Genomic DNA, 21637 nt, shown 5'->3' with positions numbered 1-21637 from the left:
TTCTGGTAAAGTTTTTAATCAATACCTTGAAAAAGTAGAGGAAAGGTTTACACATATTTATGGATTATAACATCTACATATCTATTTTGAGTTTTCTAAAGAGGTCTTCACCTCTTTACAAATTGTGTAAAGACATCTGGAGCTGCTGATTGCTGTACAAAAAGCAGTGAAGCTATTTAGAAAACAAGTCTTTGATACATAGGGAGAACCATGAGTAACAGAAGTATTTCTCAAGTAAGGTTTAAAGGTTTCCAAAGTTCAAGACAATCAAGTTCTCTTAAATCAGCGCGTTTAAAAGGTGTGTCACAGGGGTGGAGCCAAAAGAGGAGGGGTTCAGAATTAATATTGTTGTTGCTGTTCAGTCGGTAAGCTGTGTCCTACAATTAATATAAACACACACACACACATATATATGTATACATATATATGTGAAGAAGCAACTCCATGTTGCTGGAACCAAAATCACTACTTGAAAATCTCCCAAGCACAGGAAGAAATGAACGCCCACTAAATTCAATGAATACAGACAGACGAGAGGGAGGATAGGAGGATCACACCTTAAAGTATAAATGGGGTGTATGTGTGGCGGGGGTGGGGGGGCGGGGGGAGGTTAACCACTTATCCAGAACCCATAATCCAGCCGGTGATGAGGAAATCATCTTCGAACCTCACAATTCACATATAAACGCAAGAAAACACTTCCGAACTCCACAATCTAGCCACCAGTCACTGGTCAAGGGGATATAATCACACACTCGAATCCCAGAACTCAAGGACAGAAGTACCATCTCCACACTGCTCGAAGGGAGGTGAAAGGTTCCCCCTATACTGACGATGGGAGCAACCACACTTAAACCCAGCCCGAAGGGGGTCAGTGCCTCTCAGGACAGGTATTGCCGAGGCCAGGGACAGTGACAGACAGCCCCGAATCCCCCACAATCTCCGCCAGAGCCGCCTCTACTACTCGCACCCCCTTCCCCAACACACACCCTCCCCTACCTGATATGGCGGCGGCGGCTCCTGATCCGGCTCCGTCCCCTCGCCAAAGCTGGCCCGGTCGGACTGAGACTCGTGAAGCAGGGAGATGTCATCCGAAGTGGGGGACTTGAGGCAGTTCCCCATCTTCTGGGGCTGGGGTGTTTGATCTGGGGGAGGAAGAAAGCAGTGACGGGGTCGTTCGCACGCTCCGCGGTCAGCCTCGGTCAGCGAGGTGGGGTCGGGCGGCAGGCCGGGGTTCAGGCGGCAGCGGCTCCCCCGGCCCCCGGCGCCGCCGAAGGGCAGCTCATGCCAGTCCCTGGGGCTGGGGGCTTAAGGCTGGGCCGCGGGTTTCCCGGGGTCGCGGAGGTTGCCTCCTCTGAGGCGGCGGCAGTGTGGGGGGGGCGGGCGGGGAGACGAAGCACTTCCCCACCCCGCCCCCCCGCGGGGCGGCGGCGGCCACGGAGCTGCTGGGCCTAATCCAGGTCAGGAGGTGGGGGCGCAGCCGCCGCGGCTCCCTCAGCTGCTGCCTCAGCTGCTGCTGCTGGCCCCGCAGACGCCGGAGCCGCAGCCGCGGGCCTCATTCTACTCCGCTTCGCAGCGGCGGCGGCGGCCAGAACGAGGCCAGCTGCGGCCCTGCGTCACGCCGCCGTGCGTGCCCTGGTCCCGCCCCCGGCGCTGGGAGGCGTGGGTAGCTCCGGCTGCGCGCCCGGCTCCTCTGCCACCCCCCGCCCCTCCCCCGTCCCCAGCAGCTGTTTCTGGGGCTGCGTCAGTCTCTGCTTCTCTGACAGCCTGGGACGCGATTCCGATACCTCTTTGGTCTTCGGTTCCTCCCCACGAGAATTGCTCCCTCTTCGCTTGTCTCAGCACTTACCTGTGCGTTGTTTTGACAGTCTTCTCGCCACCTTCTGCCAAGTAATCTATTTTTAAACCCATATCTGAATGGATCATTCCCATATTTAAAATGTTAAAGGGTCTATCCCTTCAGAATAAAGTCCAAACTCACTACCTCCCCAATCACTTTCCAATCCTCCTACATCACAGTCAGAAGAATTCTTCTACCGATTATTCTATTTATTTCTATTCTCACCACCATAGTACAGTTCAGTTCAGTCGCTCAGTCGTGTCCGACTCTTTGCGACTCCATGAATCCCAGCACGCCAGGCCTCCCTGTCCATCACCAACTCCCGGAGTTCACTCAAACTCATGTCCATCGAGTCGGTGATGCCATCCAGCCATCTCATTCTCTGTCGTCCCCGTCTCCTCCCGCCCCCAATCCCTCCCAGCATCAGAGTCTTTTCTAGTGATTCAATTCTTCGCGTGAGGTGGCCAAAGTATTGGAGTTTCAGCTTCAGCATCAGTCCTTCCAATGAACAAGCTACCGTCATTTCTCCGCTGTAATACTTTGAACTATTTCCCCTGCGTTCACCATTGCCCCCATTCAATTTACTATTTGTACAGTTATCTCTTTTAAATGTAAATCTGATCATGTCATTCCTGTAAGAGGAATTTAAGCCTTTTAAAACATTCATTAAAAACTTCCTAATACTGTTATGACTGAAGTATTAATTCTTAAATGGTTTACAAATCTGGCTACCTCCCTAGTCTCATTTGTGGCCTTGTTCCCTCACATATTCTAAACTCTAGGATGTCTATATAGTTTTCAGTTATCTAGAAGACGATTCCCTCTGGCTGAGGCCTTTACCCATAATGTTTCTCTGACATAAACTCACTTCTCCCCACTCCTGACCTTATACCTTCCATCAAACTATATCCCCACTTGTCCTTCCTGGACTCAACTTTGATTCCACTGGGAAGCTTGTCCTCTAACCCTCCTGTCTGGGTTAGTTACCTCCTCTGTGCTCTCAATCCCTGAGCACTCAGTCCTGAGTCCCTGTGAGTCTTTGTCACAGCCAGATCAAGCTGAATCTGCCCCTCCTCTGTGCGAGGCCTGGCACATTGCCTGAGGCAGAATAGGCATTCTTAACTGAAATAACAAAGAACTCAAGAGGCAATGTATGTAAAGGGGAAATAAGGAAGATGAGAATGTTCTAATATTCATTCATTCAACGAGAGGAAAAGGGGGTCTTGACTGTCTTTTTTTCATTCTTCATTTACTAATTTTTTTTTCCCACTAGACTCTGTATTAGGCACTAAGGAAATCTGGCTTATTCTTGATGGAGCCCAGAATCCAGCTAGGAAGATATGTAAACAGTGAGGTCTTCTGCCACCTCCACAACAGGTTTCTAGAGGGCACTGCTGCTGCTGCTAAGTCGCGTCAGTCGTGTCCAACTCTGTGCGACCCCATAGACTGCAGCCCACCAGGCTCCGCCGTCCCTGGGATTCTCCAGGCAAGAACACTGGAGTGGGTTGCCATTTCCTTCTCCAATGCATGAAAGTGAAAAGTGAAGTCACTCAGTCCTGTCTGACTCTTCGAGACCCTGGTAGGGTCTGCAGCCTACCAGGCTCGTCCGTCCATGGGATTTTCCAGGCAAGAGTACTGGAGTGGGCTGCCATTGCCTTCTCCATCTAGAGGGCACAGGAGGGAGAAATTAGAGCACTGGATGAGGATCAGAAAGGATTCTTGGAAGTAGAACTGTGTTAAATGGCATGTCCTAAGTGCTGGAGAAGGAAATGGCAACCCACTCCAGTGTTCCTGCCTGGAGAATCCCAGGGACAGGGGAGCCTAATTGGCTGCCGTCTATGGGGTCGCACAGAGTCGGACACGACTGAAGTGACTTAGCAGCAGCGGCAGCAGCAGCAGCAAGTGCTGTAACTTTGAAGTCCCTGTTCTGTAAAATCACATATTTTATTTGAATACACTTATATGACATGTTAAATGTAACCCTTTTGCTACTTTCCCTCTTTTCCAAGACTTGCCTTTCTTCCTGTTAATGGCTCCCACCTGAATAGGTGTATCTGTAATGCCATGTTTGTTATCAGAATCTTTCACACATCCCCAAGAATCATTGCTTAATTCTCTGGCTTGGACAAATAAAATTATTGGATCATTTGGAAGGAAATTTTTCAGGTATTTTCCTCTTTTCTCTTATTGCCATTTTCCTGGTCCCATCTGAACTGTTGAGAACTTCTTAATGAAGACCTTGCCTCTGCACCATCAATACATTCTCCACACTACTGCCATGAAAAATGTGATCAGAGAGCATTCATAGACTTGTGGTTCAGAAATTTAGCATGACATTAAGGCCTTGAACCATTTGGTCTCATCCTGATCTCTGATATGACTTTTTTTATTTTAAATTTATTTTTTAATTCAAGGATAATTGCTTTACAGAATTGTTGGTTTCTGCCAAACATCAACATGAATCAGCCATAGGTATATATAACTCGCCTCCCTCTTGAAACTCCCTCCCACCTCCTTCCCCATCCCACCTACATGACTCTTGACTCCAATCGGGCATCCTATACTCCAGCCACATCACAATACTTACCATGCCCTCAGTTTTCACTATGCTTTTCCACTTCTGATCCCTTGCCATGCTGTTCCCTTTTGTTGAAATCCAACTATCTTTTAAGACCGTCCTTAGATGCTACTTTCTTCACATAGCTGCCCTTGATTTCATTTAGTTGGAATATATGTAACAATAAAAAATAAATGGGATCCATTACTATATTATATATATCTATTTATGTGAATAGTAAACATAATTTCTATGTATATACATAGATGTGTGTATATCTTAATATATATGTAAGAATGAATGAATTCATAACTTCCATTTATTAGCCTGAGTCTTGAAAGGTTGATGTTAACATTCCTGTTTTACAGGAATAGAAATATGGCTTCACATGGCTACTCAGGAGGTAAAGCCAGTATTTAAATTATATACCAGTTGCCTCTATTAGGTTGGGAGAGGGAACTACGTCATTTTTCGTTCTGATAGTCTTTTCTCAGTGTATAAAAACAAGAGAATGGGAGAAGACTTATCTTCAATGCCTTTAGCATCCATGTGTACTTTTGTAAGGAAGTAGCTATTCAATGATCTTTCTTCCTAATCTAGTTTTAGAAGGGAACACTTAGGAAGTGTCTTGTATACCAGAAAGGGTGATCTAATCACAAAACAATTTTAAATAGAAAAAGTAACCAACACTATTGAAGTGACAAAGACTCTTCTAGACCCAACTCTCGTCAGGCTCCTCTAAGCCCTCAAGGCTCTAACTTTGGGCTTTGTGCTTGACCTAGTTATTTCAGTTTTAGCAAGAATCTAGTTGAATTAGTTTAGCCAGAGTCCCCCTCCCTTAGTATCTGACCACATTGGCCTGCCTTTAGCAGAAATCCTATCAATGTTTTTAGCCAGAATTCCCTTTTATCCCTAATGTTCCTGTTTGTAATTTTCCATCCACTGTCTCCCACTCTGTTACCTGCCCATTAAATTCCCACTTGTCCTTTTTGTATAATACAAACTGAAGTCCAATTCTATACCGACTCTCTTGTCTCCTATTGCAATAGGTACTGAATAAAATATGTCTTCACTGCTTTGTCTGATTCTTGTTTTCTCTGACTTCAGGATGTCTAATGCAGAAGCAGATATGAAAATCTAGTATCTTCTATTGAGCCAGATTTTTTTTATATACTTTTTTTAGACCAGTTTTAGGTTCACATCAAAAAACTGAGCAGAAGGTACAGAGATTTACCATATACCCCTGCTCCCTTACGTGCATAGCCTCCCCCATTATCAACACCCCGAACCAGACCAACTTATTTGTTTATTTATGGCTGTGCTGAGTCTTCATTGCTGCCAGTGTGCTTTCTCTAGTTGTGGCGCATAGGGTCTTTCTAGTTATGGTGCACGGGCTTGTCCTTACAGTGGCTTCTTTCGTTACACAGCACAAGCTCTAGGTGCATGGGCTGAGTAGGTGTGGACCATGGGCTTAGTTACTCTGCAGCATGTGAATCTTCCCAGACCAGGGATTGAACCCACATTCCCTGCATTGGTGGGCATATTCTTAACCACTGGACCATCAGAGAAGTCCCAAACATTTGTTAAACTGGTAAGCTATCACATAAAATGTTTGTTTATGTTAAGGTTCACTCATGGTGTTGTACATTCTATGGGTTTAGACAAATATATGATTATGTGTATATACCATTATAGCATCATATAGAATAGTTTTGCTGCCCTAAAACTCTCCTGTACTCAGCCTATTCATTCCTTCTTTGGCAACCACTGATGTCTTAGCAGTCTCCATGGTTTGATTTTTTTCAAAATGTCATATATTTAGAATCTTACAGTATCTAGTCTTTTCACATTGGCTTCTTTCACTTAAATGAAAACTAAGATTCCTCTGTTTCTATTCATGATGATTTCTTTTTATCACTGAATAATATTCCACTCTCTAGCTATCCCACAGTTTATTTATTCATTTATACACTGAAGGACATTTTAGTTGCTTCCATGTTTTGGCAATTATGGATAAATCTACTATAAACATCTGTGTATAGGGGTCTTTTCCCAATTGTTTTTATTGTAGTAAAATACACAACATAAAATTTACCACCTTAACCATTTTAAGTGTAAAGTTCAATGTTAAATATGTTCATAATATTTTGCAACTATCACCAGCATCTATCTCTAGAACACTTTTCATCTTGTAAAACCAAAACTATCCATTAAACAATAATTCTTCTTTTTCCCCTTCCCTCAGCTACTGACAACCACCATCCTACTTTCTGTCTCTGATTTTGACCGCTGTAAGTATTTCATATAAGTAAATCACACAGCATTTGTACTTTGTCCCTGGGTTATTTCACTTAGCATAATGTCTTCAAGGTTCATCCTGGTATAGCATATTGTAGAATTTCCTTCCTTTTTAAAGCTGAATAATATTACATTGTATGTATGTGCCACATTTTGCTTATCCATTCATTCATTGATGGACAATTGGGTTGCTTCCACATTTTAGCTGCTATGATCCTGCTATGAACATGGATGTACAAATATCTTTTCAAGACCCTCATTTTAATTATTTGATTATACACCAAGAGTGAAATTGCTGGATCATATGGTAATTCTATGTTTAATTTTTTGAGTAACTCAGACTGCTTTTCCACAGTAGCTGTACTATTTTACATTCCCTCAAACAATATGTTTGCAGGTTTTTATGTGAACTTGTTTTCAAGTAATTTGGCTAATATCAAGAAGCGCAATTGCTGGATTGTGTGGTAAAAGTATGTTCAGTTTGTAAGAAATTACCAAACTGTCTTCCAAAGTGGCTGTACTACCAGCAAAGTAGGAGTATTCCTATTGTTCCATATCCTCACCAGTTTTTGGTGTTGACAGTGTTTGGGTTTGGATTTTGGCCATTTTAATAGGCATGTAGTAGTATCTCATTGCTTAATTCCCATTTCCCTGAAATTTTCCTTTCATGTGCTTATTTGCCATCTGTATATTTTAACTGGTGAGGTGTTTGGCCCTTTTTTTTTTTTTTAGAAAAGGGGTCTTTTGCCATTTCATAAAAATTTTAGAATCAGTTTGCTGATAACCTCGAAATAACTTGCTGGAATTTTGATTGGGATTCATTGACTCTACAGATCAACTTGAGAAGAACTGACATCTGGACAATGTTGAGTCTTCCTATCCATGAATGTGTATATCTATCTCTCTATTTACTTAGATTTTAGAATTTCATAGTTTTTCTCATATGGATCTTGTACATATTCTATTAGATATGTATCTGAGTATTTTGATAAATACTTAGTGATATTGTACAGGAGACAAGGATCAAGACCATCCCCAAGAAAAAGAAATGCAAAAAAGCAAAATGGCTGTCTGAGGAGGCCTTGCAAATAACTGTGAAAGAAGAGAAGCTAAAAGCAAAGGAGAAAAGGAAAGATATACCCATCTGAATGCAGAGTTCCAAAGAATAGCAAGGAGAGAAAAGAAAGCCTTCCTCAGCAATCAATGCAAAGAAATAGAGGAAAACAATAGAATGGGAAAGACTGGAGATCTCTACAAGAAAATTAGATAACAAGAGAACATTTCATGCAAAGATGGGCTCAATAAAGGATGGAAATGGTATGGACCTAACAGATGCAGAAGATATTAAGAAGAGGTGGCAAGAATACATAGAAGAACTATACAAAAAAGATCATCATGACCCAGATAATCACAATGGTGTGATCACTCCCTAGAGCCAGACATCCTGGAATGTGAAGTCAAGAGGGCCTTAGGAAGCAAGATTGCCGGGAGAAATATCAACCTCAGATATGCAGATGACACCACCCTTATAGCAGAAAGTGAAGAAGAACTAAAGAGCCTCTTGGTGAAAGTTAAAGAGGAGAGTGAAAAGTTGGCTTAAAGCTCAACATTCAGAAAACTAAGATCATGGCATCCGGTCCTGTCACTTTATGGCAAATAAATGGGGAAACAGTGGAAACAGTAGCAGACTTCATTTTTGGGGGCTCCCAAATCACTGCAGATGGTGATTGCAGCCATGAAATTAAAAGACGCTTACTCCTTGGAAGGAAAGTTATGACCAACCTTGATAGGATATTAAAAAGCAGAGACACTACTTTGTCAACAAAGGTCCGTCTAGTCAAGGCTATGGTTTTTCCATTAGTCATGTATGGATGTGAGAGTTGGACTATAAAGAAAGCTGAGCACCGAAGAATTGATACTTTTGAACTGTGCTGTTGGAGAAGACTCTTGAGAGTCCCTTGGACTGCAAGGAGATCCAACCAGTCCATCCTAAAGGAGATCAGTCCTGGGTGTTCATTGGAAGGACTGATGCTAAAGCTGAAACTCCATTACTTTGGCCACCTCATGCGAAGAGCTGACTCATTTGAACAGAGCCTGATGTTGGGAAAGATTAAGGGCAGGAGGAGAAGGGGACGACAGAGGATGAGATGGTTAGGTGGCATCACCAACTCAATGAGCATGAGTTTGGGTAAACTCTGGGAACTGGTGATGGACAGGGAGATCTGGCATGCTGTGGTTCATGGGGTCACAAAGAGTCAGACAAGACAGAGCGACTGAACTGAAGTATTTTATTTTAAGGAGTGCTTGCTCCTTGGAAGGAAAGTTATGACCAACCTAGATAGTATATTAAAAAGCAGAGACATTACTTTGCTAACCAAGGTCCATCTAGTCAAGGCTATGGTTTTTCCATATGCTGTGATTCATGGTGTTGCAAAGAGTCGGTCACGACTGAGGGACTGAACTGAACTGAATGTAAGTGATACTGCATTTTTAATTTCAAACTCCACTTGTTCATTGCTGGTTATATAGAAAAGTAATTGTTTGTTGTATATTAACATTGTATCCTCCAATGTTACTCCAGGAGGGGTCAATCTTACTATAATCACTTATTAGTTCCAGGAGGGGTTTTTGTTGTTTCTGTTGATTCTTTTGGATTTTCTGTAGAGATGATCATGTCTTCTATTAACAAAGTTAGTTTGATTCCCTCTTTCTCAACCTAAATAGCTTTGATTTTCTTTTCTTGTCTTACTGCGTTAACCGGGACTTCCAGGACAATGCTGAATAGCAGTGGTAAGAGGGTACATCCTTTCTTTGTTCCTATCTCAGTGGAAAATCTTACCAATGTTGGAATCTCCCCATTCAGTAAATGCTACTGTAGGTTTTTTATAGTATTCTTTATCTTATCAAGAAACTTCCACTCTAGTTCTAGTTTGCTGAGAGTATTTATCATGTATAAGTGTTGGATTTTTTTTTCTTTCTTTTGAGTGTTGGATTTTATTTTTTTTGAGTGTTGGATTTTTATCAAATAGTTTTTCTATATCTATTGGTATGTTCATGTGATTTTTCTTCTTTAGACTGTTAAGATTGTAATGTAATGGATTACATTAATTTATTTTTATTAATTGGGTTTTCTTTCATTCTTTTTTTAATTTAATTTTATTTTTGGTTGCATTGGGTCTTTGTTGTTGTACACGGGCTTTTTCTAGTTGCCATGAGCAGGGGCTACTCTTCATTGCAGTACACCAGCTTCTCAATTGCAGTGGCTTCTCTTATTACAGAACACAGGCTCTAGGTACGCAGGCTTCAGTAGTTGAGGCACTCAGGTTCAATAGTTGTGACTCATGGGGCCCAGAGCTTGGGGCTTCAGTAGTTTTGCTACATCAATAGTTGTGGTTTGTGGGTTCTAGAGTGTGGGGTCTGTGGTTGTGACACATGGGCTTAATTACCCTACAGCCTGCAGAATTTTCCTGGACCAGGAATTGAATCCATGCCCCCTGAATGGGCAGGCAGATTCTTATCCACTATACCACCAGGGAAGTCCACATTAATTGATTTTCAACTGTTGAATTAGCCTTGCATATCGCATATATAATTCTTTTTTATGCATTGTTAGATTCTGTTTACTAATATTTCGTTGAGGAGTTTTTGCATCTATGTTCATGAGAGCTATTGGTCAGGTTTTTTTGTTTTTTGTTTTGATAATGTCTTTTTCTGGTCTCGGGAATGAGAGTAAGGCTGGCCTCATAGGATGAGTTAGCATCAATTCCTGCTGCTCTTCTGAAAAAGACTGAGAGAACTGGCATAATTTCTTTCTTAAATGTTTATAAGAATTCAACAGTAAACCCATCTGAGCCTAGTGCTTTCTGTTTTGAAAGGTTATTAATTATTAATTAAATTTCTTTAGATATAGAGCTATTCATATTGTCTATTTCTTTTTGTCTGAGTTTTGGCAGATTGCTTTTTTCAAGGAATTGGTTCATTTCATCCAGGTTATAAAATATGTGGGCATAGAGTTATTCATATTATTATTTTATTAATCTGTTAATGTCAATGAGATCTGTAGTGATGTCCCTTCTTTCATTTCTTATGTTAATAATTTGTGCCTTCGCTTTTTTTCTTTGTTAACCTGGTCTAGAGGTTTATTGATTTTATTGGGTTTTTTTCAAAGAAACAGTTTTGATTTCACTGATTTTCTTTATTGATTTCCTGTTTTCAATTTCATTGATTTCTGCTCTTATTTTTATTATTTCTTTTCTTTATTAACTTTGGATTTAATTTTCTCTTCTTTTTCTAGTTTCCTAATGTGGAAATTTAGGTGACTGATTTTAGATCTTTTTACTTTCCTAATAGATGCATTCAGTGCTCTGAATTTCCTTTGAAATAGTGCTTTTGATGAATCCCACAAATTTTGATAAGTTTGGTTTTCATTTTCATTTATTTAAAAATATTGTTTAATTTCTCTTGAGATTATTTAGGAGTGTGTTGTTTAATCAAAAAGTTTTTAGGGATTTTCTGTTACTGGTTTCTAGTTTAATTCCACTGTGGTTTGAGAGCAAATATTGTATGATTTCTTTTAAAGTTTGTTGAGGTGTTTTCTAGCCCAGAATGTGGTTTATCTTGGTGAATGTTTCATGTGAACGTGAATAGAATGTATATTCTGCTGATTATTGGCTAAAGTAATCTATATATACCCAGTACACCCATTTGATTGATGGTGTTGTTGAATTCAAATATGTGCTGACAAATTTTCTGCTAGATGCCTTCATTTCTAACAAAGTGGAGCCAAATATTAAAGAGATATTGCAAAAATATAGAAGATTTTTCTTGGAAATATTATTTTTCATAAAAACATGTTATTTATATTAACATGTAATGGAATTAATATTGTGATTTAAAGGGATTAAATATATTTTTTATATTTCTCAGTTTTATTTTCTAGCGTGACAGACATGCTAGATATAATTTATATAAACAAAAGCTCAATGAGGTCCTTAATAATTTTAAAAAGCATACAGTGGTCCTAAGATTAAAAGTTTGAGAACTGCTATTCTAAATCTTCCCCACTCAAGTGTGTTCCATGGATTGCACTGCCTAACTCACTTGGGAGCTTCTTAAAAATGCCAACTCAAAAAAAAAAAAAGGAAAAAAGAAATGCAAAGTTTCAGGACCCACACAAGACTGAATAAATAAAAATGTACATTTTCATGATCCTTTGATGATTTAGATGCCCATTAAAGTTTGAGAAATGCTGGTATAGGGGTGTTAAAAAAATCTTCCTGATACTTGAGTTTTATAGAATGACTAGGGGAAGCTGGGGAGGACTGATGACCAAGGACTCAGGCAGACAGGAGAACATGGATGAAATAATAGTAGAGAGAAATGTTATGACACGCTGGGAAACTGCAAACAGAACATATCTAAACTTCTGATAACATTCTTTTTCAATTTTTAAAAATTGTGCTAAAATACTTATAACATAAAATTTACCATCTTAACCATTTTTTTCATGTGTAGTTCAGTGGTTTTAAACACCACAATCCATTCCCATACCTCTTTTTATCCTGTAAAACTGAAACCTTATACCTACTAAACAATAATTCTCCAGTTATCACCATGAACAAGGGTTCCAATTTCTCCACATCCTTGCCAATATTAGTTGTTTGTTTTTCTGATAGATGCCATCCTAATGAGTGTGAGGTCATAACTCATTATAGTTTTTATTTACATTTTCCTAACAATCAGTGATGCTGAGCATCTTTTCATGTGCTTCTTGGCTATTTGTACATATTCTTAGGAGAAATATCTATTCATGTACTTTGCCTATTTTTGAATCAGGTTGCTTTTTTACTGTTGAGCTTTAAAAGTTCTCTATATGCTTTGTATATTAATACCTTAAAGATAAATGATTTGCCAATATATTCTCCTCTTCTGTTGTTTTCCTTTTTACTCTGTTATAGTGACTTTTGATGCATACAGTTTTAAAATTTTCATGAAGTATTATTTGTCTAATTTTTTTTTGTTATTTATGCCCTAGTGTCATAGACAGAAAATCATTTCCAAGTTCAATGTCATGAAGCTTTTGTCCTATTTTCTTCTAAGAGTTTATTGTTTTAGGTCTTACATTTAGGCCCTTGATCCATGAAGACTTTTTTTTTAATATGATGTTAGCTGAAGGTCTAACTCCATTATTTTGCATCAGTCAGTCAGTCAGTCAGTCAGTCAGTTCAGTCGCTCAGTTGTGTCTGACTCTTTGCGACCCCATGAATCACAGCACGCCAGGCCTCCCTGTCCATCACCAACTCCCGGAGTTCACTCAAACTCATATCCATCGAGTCGGTGATGCCATCCAGCCATCTCATATGCATGTCCATTTTCCCCAGAATCATTTGTTGAAAAGCTTGTTCTTTCCCCATTGAATGGTCTAGAGACTTTTGTCAAAACTCACTTGACCATTTATGTTATAGTTTATTTCTGGGCTCTATATTCTATTCCATTGATCTTTATGTCTGTACTTATGCCAGTACCACACTATTTTGATTACTGTAACTTTGTAATAAGTTTTGAAATCAAGAAGTGTGAGTCTTCCAGTTTTGTTCTTTTCAAAATTGTTTTGACTTCATGGGGTCCCTTGAGATGCCATGTGAATTTTAGTATGCTTTTTCATATTTTTGAAAAAAAAATGTAGTTGGTATTTTGGTAGGGATCACATTGAATCTGTAAATTGTTTTGGGCAATATTGTCATTTTTTAACATTATTAAATCTTCCATTCTGTAAATATGAGGCGTTTCCATTTATTTATGTCAAATTTAATTTCTTTCAGCAATGTTTTATAGTTTTCATTGCACTTAACATCCTAAGTTAATTCCTAAGTATTTTATTCTTTCTGATGCTATTGTAAGAGGATTGTTTTTATAATTTCCTTTTCAAATTGCTCATTCTTAGTGTGTAGAAATGCAATTGGCTTTTGTGTTGACTTTGTATCCTGATTTTTTTGCTGAATTAATTAATTAGTTCTATCAGACTTTTTTGTGGAATCTTTAGGATTTTCTATAAGATTATACCATCTGCAAATAGAGATATTTTTATTTCATCTTTTCAATCTGGATGTTTCAATTTCTTTTTCTTGCCTACTTGCTCTGGCTACAACTTCCAGTACTATGTTGAATAGAAGTGGTGAAAGTGGGCATCCAACCTTACCTTGTTCCTGATCTTAGGGGAAAAGTTTTCAGTTCCTTCATGGCTGTGGCCTCCATCATCCCTTCAGTGGCCCCACATTCCTCCCATGGCCAGGGCCATCATGGCTATGGTGCTCATGAGGGGGTGGCCCTCAATGGTTGTGCCCTCGATAACCAGGAACATCATGAGGCTGATGGCCATGGGGTCTGTCCCCCATGTCCAAAGTCTTCATGGGGCCAGTGTCTACCACCAGCATCCATTCCTCCATCAGGGCCTTCGTGGGGGTAATGTCCACTGCCTTCACTCCCATGCCACTACCAGGGCCTTTGTGGAGATGATGCCCACCATCTCCAACCACACCCCCACCAGCATCCCATCCTCCATTTGGGAGTCCTCCATCAGAACGACATTTTCTGGCCCCTCAGAATGGAGGAAGAGAAGGTTCATTTCCTCCTTGGCCACCATGGCCTCTATGGTATGGTCCAGGACCTGATGCTGATCCCCCCACACCAGGTGACCCTGCATGGTGTCACATGGGCCATCCCAGAAGGGATCGCCACCCCCTCCCTGGAAGAGGGTGGGGGACACAGTGGACATGGACCCTCTGGGCTACCAGGACACCCAGGCCCTCCATGGGGACCTGGCATAGGTTTCTCAGGTTCAGGGAGGAAGTGCTGCATGCCCTTGGGCCCCTCAGGGCCTTCCAGTAAGAAACCACTGGCTATTGGACCTGGCCTGAATCCAGGTGGCACCAGCATCTGCTTGATCTTGTCTGAATGGTCTGGTTGCTTTGGCCTTCCTGTGAGGGCCAACTGTTAGGTCTACCCATGATGGAGGAGAGGCTCTCCTGCACATTGATGCCTCCTGCTCTAGGGTCCTGGGGACTCTTCCCAGCACCTGTGTTTCCAATAAAATTGGCCATAATAGGAGGTAACTTCAAACTGCCTTCCCATCAGGTGAACCACAGGCCCCTTAGGCTCCAGGGTCTCAGCCATGGAACAATCCACATCTAGAGTGATGAGTTTGGGTTGGGGGAATAAGCTCCTAAGGCTCAGGATCAGGCTCATGAGGACTTTCCTTATTCAGGAAGAGCTCCTGAAAGATCCCCTTTTCCTCCTCAGCCTGGATGTACCTCCTGTTGCTTCCAGGGATATCGAGAGGCAAAAACAGCACCAGGGGCCAGGTGTGCACCCAGGGCATCTTCTCCTCCACAGTGTTGTGGCTCAGATGCCAGCCTATCTCAAACATGTGTTCGCTCTGATGGTATCTCTCACTTAGCTGACCTGCCAAAATCCTTGATCTTACTCACATTTGCTCATTCAGTTTCATCCAGTTCAAAACAGAAATACTCCCCCAGTTTGCCCTCCTCTGGCCACATCACAGCTTTCCTCTTCCTGCCTTTCCGAGTCAGCTGACTAGGATCTCTGATACTCTCAACTGGCTTTGCATCTAGAGTTCCTGGCTCCAAAGAGGTGGTATCCATGAGCTCTGGGACTTCAGCAGGGGAAACTGGGGGCTCTGGACATTCTATGTCCATAACCTCAGAAGGAGGTGCTGACTGGCTCTGGGGAAGAAGTTTCGGCTGTGCTTGGTTCTGTGCTTATTTTCCCTTAAATGGGCTTCACTTGGCAGCTGTGGGTGACAGCACCTTCTTCTTGATTTTGATGCCTGGAACAGAAGATGAATTGAGCACATCCAGAAAGCCCAGTCTTTCCATTGGCTGTGGCAGGATTATCTTCACTTAGATCTCTTTGGTGGCATTGGGTGTTGTGTTGACACTTAAGGGGGACGGGTTTAAGGTTGTACTTGTCAGAAACCACCACTGCATTGGTATTCTTCACAGTCACCAAAGACGGGGTCTCCAGCTCTAGTCCAGTGGAACTTGGCATGAGACTGGGCCCTGGGGTATGAGGCTTAGACTTCTTCCTCTTCTTCTCTGGGGCCTCCTGAGCCTGAGTCTCAGCCTTCACTTCTATCACCAGTTGCTCAGGAGGGGTGGTTTAACTCTTTCCCTTTTCTTTCTGTTTCTTTTATCTTTCTCAGCAGGCTGGGTGGTGTACTGCTCTTGGAGTGGATGACGGTCATCTAGTCGGTGATAAGGATTGAGGCAAATTTCCAGAGCTCTTCATTCTTACTTGACTTGCTCAGTTGCTTCACCAGTTTGGCTGTGTTGTTCTGCTTGAGATGGTCTGCAGTGAGTGGAGATGCTGCAGGGTCAGCAGAATTTGCTGCAAGAGGGGAATGTTGTTGGTTGTTTTTTGTCAGTGAATTTTTAAGAAAATTGTAACTACCAGCATCAATAAACTTGACCAATATTTCTGGTGAATGAGTCTGCAGCAGAATGTTCAGATAAGTGCGGTGACTCACCATCTCTCTTGCTTCCTTCATCAGACTGAATATCTTTGAAATCTCATCCATACTCTTGAGTTCCCCATCTCAGTTAAGGAAGTTATCCAGCATCTTTAAGTTTAAGGACTCTCTTTGAAGCCTATGGGACCCAAACCCATGATCAAGATTTTGTCAGGCTCAGGTGGGGAGGAGGTTAAACTTTTGGAGCAAAAAATATAAAACAACCAATCAGAACCCAAGTTCAATTATTTGGGGGGGCCTCATTGGATCAAAAAGTCTCTTTAAAAAAAATTAAGGCCAACTCAGCATGCATTCCTCCCCTCCCCAACTCCATTTAGGGAGGGGGCTCATGGAAAAAAAGTTCTGAGTGGATTCAGAAAAGTAAGTGCTGAATGAGTGAATTTGGGTGGGTTTCAGAAGGAAGGGTGGTTAATTATTTTTGAAGTTATGTGGTAATGGTCCTTTAGCCACAGATTTCAAGTACCAGGCAGTGTGGGCTGGTAGGGTGGGCGAGATAGGTGGGAAGGGGCAGAAGATACAAGTGGTTGGGCTGGCGGCTGTTGTTTTCCCTTCCTCCTCTCTCTCAGGATCTTTTCAAGGGTTCAGATGTTGCTGTGGCTTGTTTCTTTTTTCCTCATGGCCGACTTGAGAAAATTTCAAACCCCTAAATAAATCCCAGAACTGAGCCTTCTATTTTTCGCTTCAATTCTGTCAGAGAAAAAGAGAGGGAGAATAGGAGTGGCAGCCCTTTAAATCCCCTGGAATTTTGCTGTATGGGTAGGGGCTTGCGACAGGGTGGGAGGTACAGTGACGACTGCCTGCCTCTTTGTCTGCACCTCTGTGATCAGAAGCAAGTCTTCCACTGGAAGTGGCCAGCAAGTCTTCAACAGGTTCCAGAGTTGCAAAAAGTTCCCTGAGGCAGATTCTGCTAGTGCGCTTGTTGCCAGGTGAGGAGATAGAATCCTGGTGCTTTCTACTTTGCCATCTTCCTAGAATTCTCTCTTGCTAACATTTTGCCCTCTGACATATGAATTGTGGTGATTATAATCTTGAGGAAAAACCAGGAGCTAAAACTGCTAGTAGTCCTCTTTCGGAGGTTTATGCTAAAGGAAACTTTTAATAAAAAATAAATATGTATTTCACTGATAGGCAATCTCAGAAACAATGATCTAATTGTTTGAATTTGGTATCAATATTAAGCAATTGTGTATCTACTCCAAGAGGCATTTTCTAAAATGGTCACTCCCTACAACATTGTTCTCTGTTCCTTTGCCTTGCTTTAATCTGCTTTATAGCACCTGACATTTTACTATATATGCATTGTTGGTTGTATGTCTCTTTAACTAGAATTAAATTCACAGGACAAAGTCTTTGGCATATTCGTTACTGAATCCTTGTCATCTAAAATAGAGCCTGGCAAGTTATAAGAACTATGTAAAATTTGTTGGATATATGCATGAATGAAACATGAAATTTGGGGGAGCCAATACTATTCAGTAAAAAATACAGAAAATAAAATGAAATGTATTCTTTCATTAAAACAATGAAAAACTGACATATATGAGGACAGAGTTTGGAATTTAGGAACTTGGAGACAATGTCACCAAGGTCATATGGAGAAATGAAAACAGTTATTATGCTAGGAGACAGGGCTGTTGGCAACATTTTCTCTCCTTCTTTCTTTTTATTTCTCGTATTAGTGTGTCAAAACGATTTATGCACTGGAAAAAAAAAAACTAAAAAAACCCCATCATTTTCCTGAGTCAGATGAAAGTATGGATAGAGTATTATGCTTGCCAAACTTATTCCTGACAAATTGGGCTCTATATTCCATATAGGAAAGAACAGTCTCTGGAGCTTTCAGACAGAAAAATAAAGACAGAAGGAGGAAGATTTGCTTAGTGTTTGAACAGTAAATCACAAAATGTTATAATTAAAAGATGTGGGGAGAAGGAGACAGAAGCTAACTTCCCTGGTCTGTGTCCAGAGGCTGTGTTCTGAATTTAACAATAGATCCCCAATAACCAGGTGGGGCCAGAACATAGAGTCACACATTTTGTTCATGTTGCAAAGGTGCCTGAGGCAGGAAACAAATGGCAGTTGAAATTCAGACCCTGCTCTACTCTCCAAGCCACTGAAACCTAGTGTAGGGCTGTATCTACCCAGAGGATGTACTTTTATCTAATTTTCACATAGGCATTGCAGGGGATGGGTATTGGAATAGGTCTTTGACTTAGCATGTTGGCACCTGATGCCAAGTAAAATAACCTCTTCGTTGAACCATATCAATCTCTGTTCTAGTAAGGATTAAGGTTGGGCTTAATACATAATCTTCAGATAATCATATGAAGAGGCATGAATAACATTTATGACACACAGTCCATTACCCAGACTTGCACTCTTGTTGGAAGACAGAAGTTTAAATGCTACTGGATGTAAATATAGAATATTAAATAGTCTTATCTTCTTCTAATCCTATTGCTGTGATTTAATGAAGAAATGGGGTGGCAAGGTTGCAAATAGAAACAAAGAAAAGCTTTGGAGTCACAACTCTTAGAATCAATAGGAAAAACATTAGGTTGAAATGAAGTCTCCAATCCCCTTCTCCCTATACCTTTCTGACTACCTCAGGAAAAAACATTAAAATAGTTTCAGGTTTCTACTACTCACATTTTCCACCTCAATCATGCGAACATCCCACGTTCCCAAACATTCCATGTTCTCTCACCCCACTTCTTCTCAGCCCATGCCTAGAAAGTCTTTCACTGTCTTGTCTTCTTAGGAAATTCTCTTTAGCTTTTAAAACTCAGTTCTAATAAAAAGGAATGCATTTGAGTCAGTTCTAATGAGGTGGATGAACCTGGAACCTATTATACAGAGTGAAATAAGTCAGAAAGAGAAAGACAAATACTGTATATTAATGCATATATATGGAATTTAGAAAGATGGTACCAATGATCCTACATGCAGGACAGGAAAGGAGACATAGATGTAAAGAACAACCTTTGGACTCAGTGGGAGAAGGCGAGGGTGGGATGATCTGAGAGAATACCATTGAAACATATACATTACCATATGTAAAACAGATGACTAGTGCAAGTTTGATGCATAAAGCAGGACACCCAAAGCCAGTGCTCTGTGATCACCCAGAGGGATAGGGTAGAGAGGGAGGTGGGAGGGGGTTTAGGATGAGGGGGACACATGCATTCCTGTGACTGATTCATGTCGATGTATGGCAACAACCATCATGATACTGTAAAGTAATTATTCTCCAATTAAATTAATTAAAAAATAAAATACCTGGGCAAAGTAATAAAAATAGAAATTCAGTTCAGGCACTCAGTCATGTCTGACTCTTTGTGATACCATGGATAGCAGCAAGCCAGGCTTCACTGTCCATCACCAATTCCCATAACTTGCTCAAACTAATGTTCCTCTAGTTGGGGATGCCATCCAACTGTCTCATCCTCTGTCATCCCCTTCTCCTCCTGCCTTCAATATTTCCCAGCATCAGGGTCTTTATCAACGAGTCAGTTCTTTGCATCAGGTGACCAAATTATTGGTGCTTTAGTTTCAGCATCAGTCCTTCCAATGAACATTTAAGACTGATTTCCTTTAGGATGAACTGGTTGGATGCCCTGCAGTCCAAGGGACTCTCAAGAGTCTTCACCAACATCACAGTTCAAAAGCATCAGTTCTTCGGCACTCAGCCTTCTTTATAGTCCAACTCTCATATGTATACATGACTACTGGAAAAACCATAGCTTTGACTAGATGGACCTTTGTCAGTAAAGTAACGTCTTTGCTTTTTAATATGCTGTCTAGCTTGATCATAGCTTTTCTTCCAAGAAGCAAGCATCTTTTAATTTCAAGGCTGCAATCACCATCTGCAGTCATTTTGGAGCCCCCCAAAATAAAGTCTGCCACTGTTTCACTGTTTCCCCATCTATTTGCCTTGGAGTGATGGGACTGGATGCCATGATCTTAGTTTTCTGAATGTTGAGTTTTAAGCCAACTTTTTCACCTCTTTCACTTTCAAGAGGTTCTTTAGTTCTTCTTCGCTTTCTGCCAAAAACGTGGTGTCATCTGCATTTCTGAGGTTATTGATATTTCTCCTGGAAATCTTGATTCTAGCTTGTACTTCATCCAGTCTGGTATTTCACATGGTGTACTCTTCATGGAAGTTAAATAAGCAGGGTGACAAAATATAGCCTTGATGAACTCCTTTCCTGATTGGGAACAAGTCTGTTGTTCCATGTCCAGTTCTAACTGTTGCTTCTTGACCTGCATACAGATTTCTCAAGAGGCAGGTCAGGTGGTCTGGTATTCCCATCTCTTTCAGAATGCTCCACAGTTTATTGTGATCCACACAGTCAAAGGCTTTGGCATAGTCAATGAAGCAGAAATAGATGTTTTTCTGGAATTCTCTTGCTTTTTCGATGATCCAGTGGAAGTTGGCAATTTGATCTCTGGTTCCTCTGCCTTTTCTAAAACCAGCTTGAACATCTGGAAGTTCACAGTTCACATATTATTGCTGAAACCTGGCTTGGAGAATTTTGAGCATTATTTTACCAGTGTGTGAAATGAGTGCAATTGTGTGGTAGTTTGAGCATTCTTTGGCATTGCCTTTCTTTGGGATTGAAATTAAAACTGATCTTTTCCAGTCCTGTGGCCACTGCTGAGTTTTCCAAATTTGCTGACATATGGAGTTCAACACTTTCACAGCATCATCTTTTAGGATATCAAATAGCTCAACTGGAATTCCATCACCTCCACTAGCTTTGTTCATAGTGATGCTTCCTAAGGTCCGCTTGACTTCACGTTCCAGGATGTCTGGCTGTAGGTGAGTGATCACACCATTGTGATTATTTGACTCATGAAGCTCTTTTTTGTACAGTTCTTCTGTGTATTCTTGCCACATCTTCTTAATATCTTCTGCTTCTGTTAGGTCCATACCATTTCTATCCTTTATTGAGCCCATCTTTACATGAAATGTTCCCTTGGTATTTCTAATTTTCTTCTGTTGTTTTCCTCTATTTCTTTGCATTCATCACTGAGGAAGTCTTTCTCATCTCTCCTTGCTATTCTTTGGAACTCTGCATTCTAATGGGTATATATTCTTGCCTTGAGAACCCCATGAACAGTATAAAAATGCAAAAAGAGAGGACACAGAAAGATGAACTCCCCACGTCTGTTTAGGTCAGTTCAGTCGCTCAGTTGTGTCCGACTCTTTGTGATCCCATGAACCACAGCACACCAGGCCTCCCTGTCCATCCCCAACTGCTGGAGTCTACCCAAACCCATGTCCATTGAGTCGGTGATACCATCTAACCATCTCATCCTCTGTCGTCCCCTTCTCCTGCCCTCAATCTTTCCCAGTATCAGAGTCTGATTCATTTTCAGATGAATCAGCTCT

At 41.1% G+C, this 21637-nt stretch overlaps 1 protein-coding gene and 1 pseudogene across 1 annotated transcript in view; both read right to left on the bottom strand.

The window, feature by feature from the left end:
• The window catches only part of RNF11 (ring finger protein 11), a 42377-nt gene extending 40755 nt beyond the window's left edge, over positions 1–1622 (bottom strand). The window contains exon 1 of the mRNA XM_055403859.2: positions 1000–1622. Coding sequence (XP_055259834.1) covers positions 1000–1122 — 123 coding nt within the window. The 5' untranslated portion in view covers positions 1123–1622. The remainder of the gene's footprint in view (positions 1–999) is intronic.
• A 12326-nt stretch (positions 1623–13948) lies between these two features.
• Positions 13949–21637, bottom strand: part of LOC129540327 (serine/threonine-protein phosphatase 1 regulatory subunit 10 pseudogene) — a 61703-nt pseudogene continuing 54014 nt past the window's right edge.

Source organism: Moschus berezovskii, chromosome 4 (genome assembly GCF_049115385.1).
Source record: "Moschus berezovskii isolate FMDL1 chromosome 4, NW_MosBer_1.0, whole genome shotgun sequence".
NCBI lineage: Eukaryota > Metazoa > Chordata > Mammalia > Artiodactyla > Moschidae > Moschus > Moschus berezovskii.
Note: the sequence above shows the minus strand (reverse complement) of the source record. Positions and strands in the feature narration are given on the sequence as shown.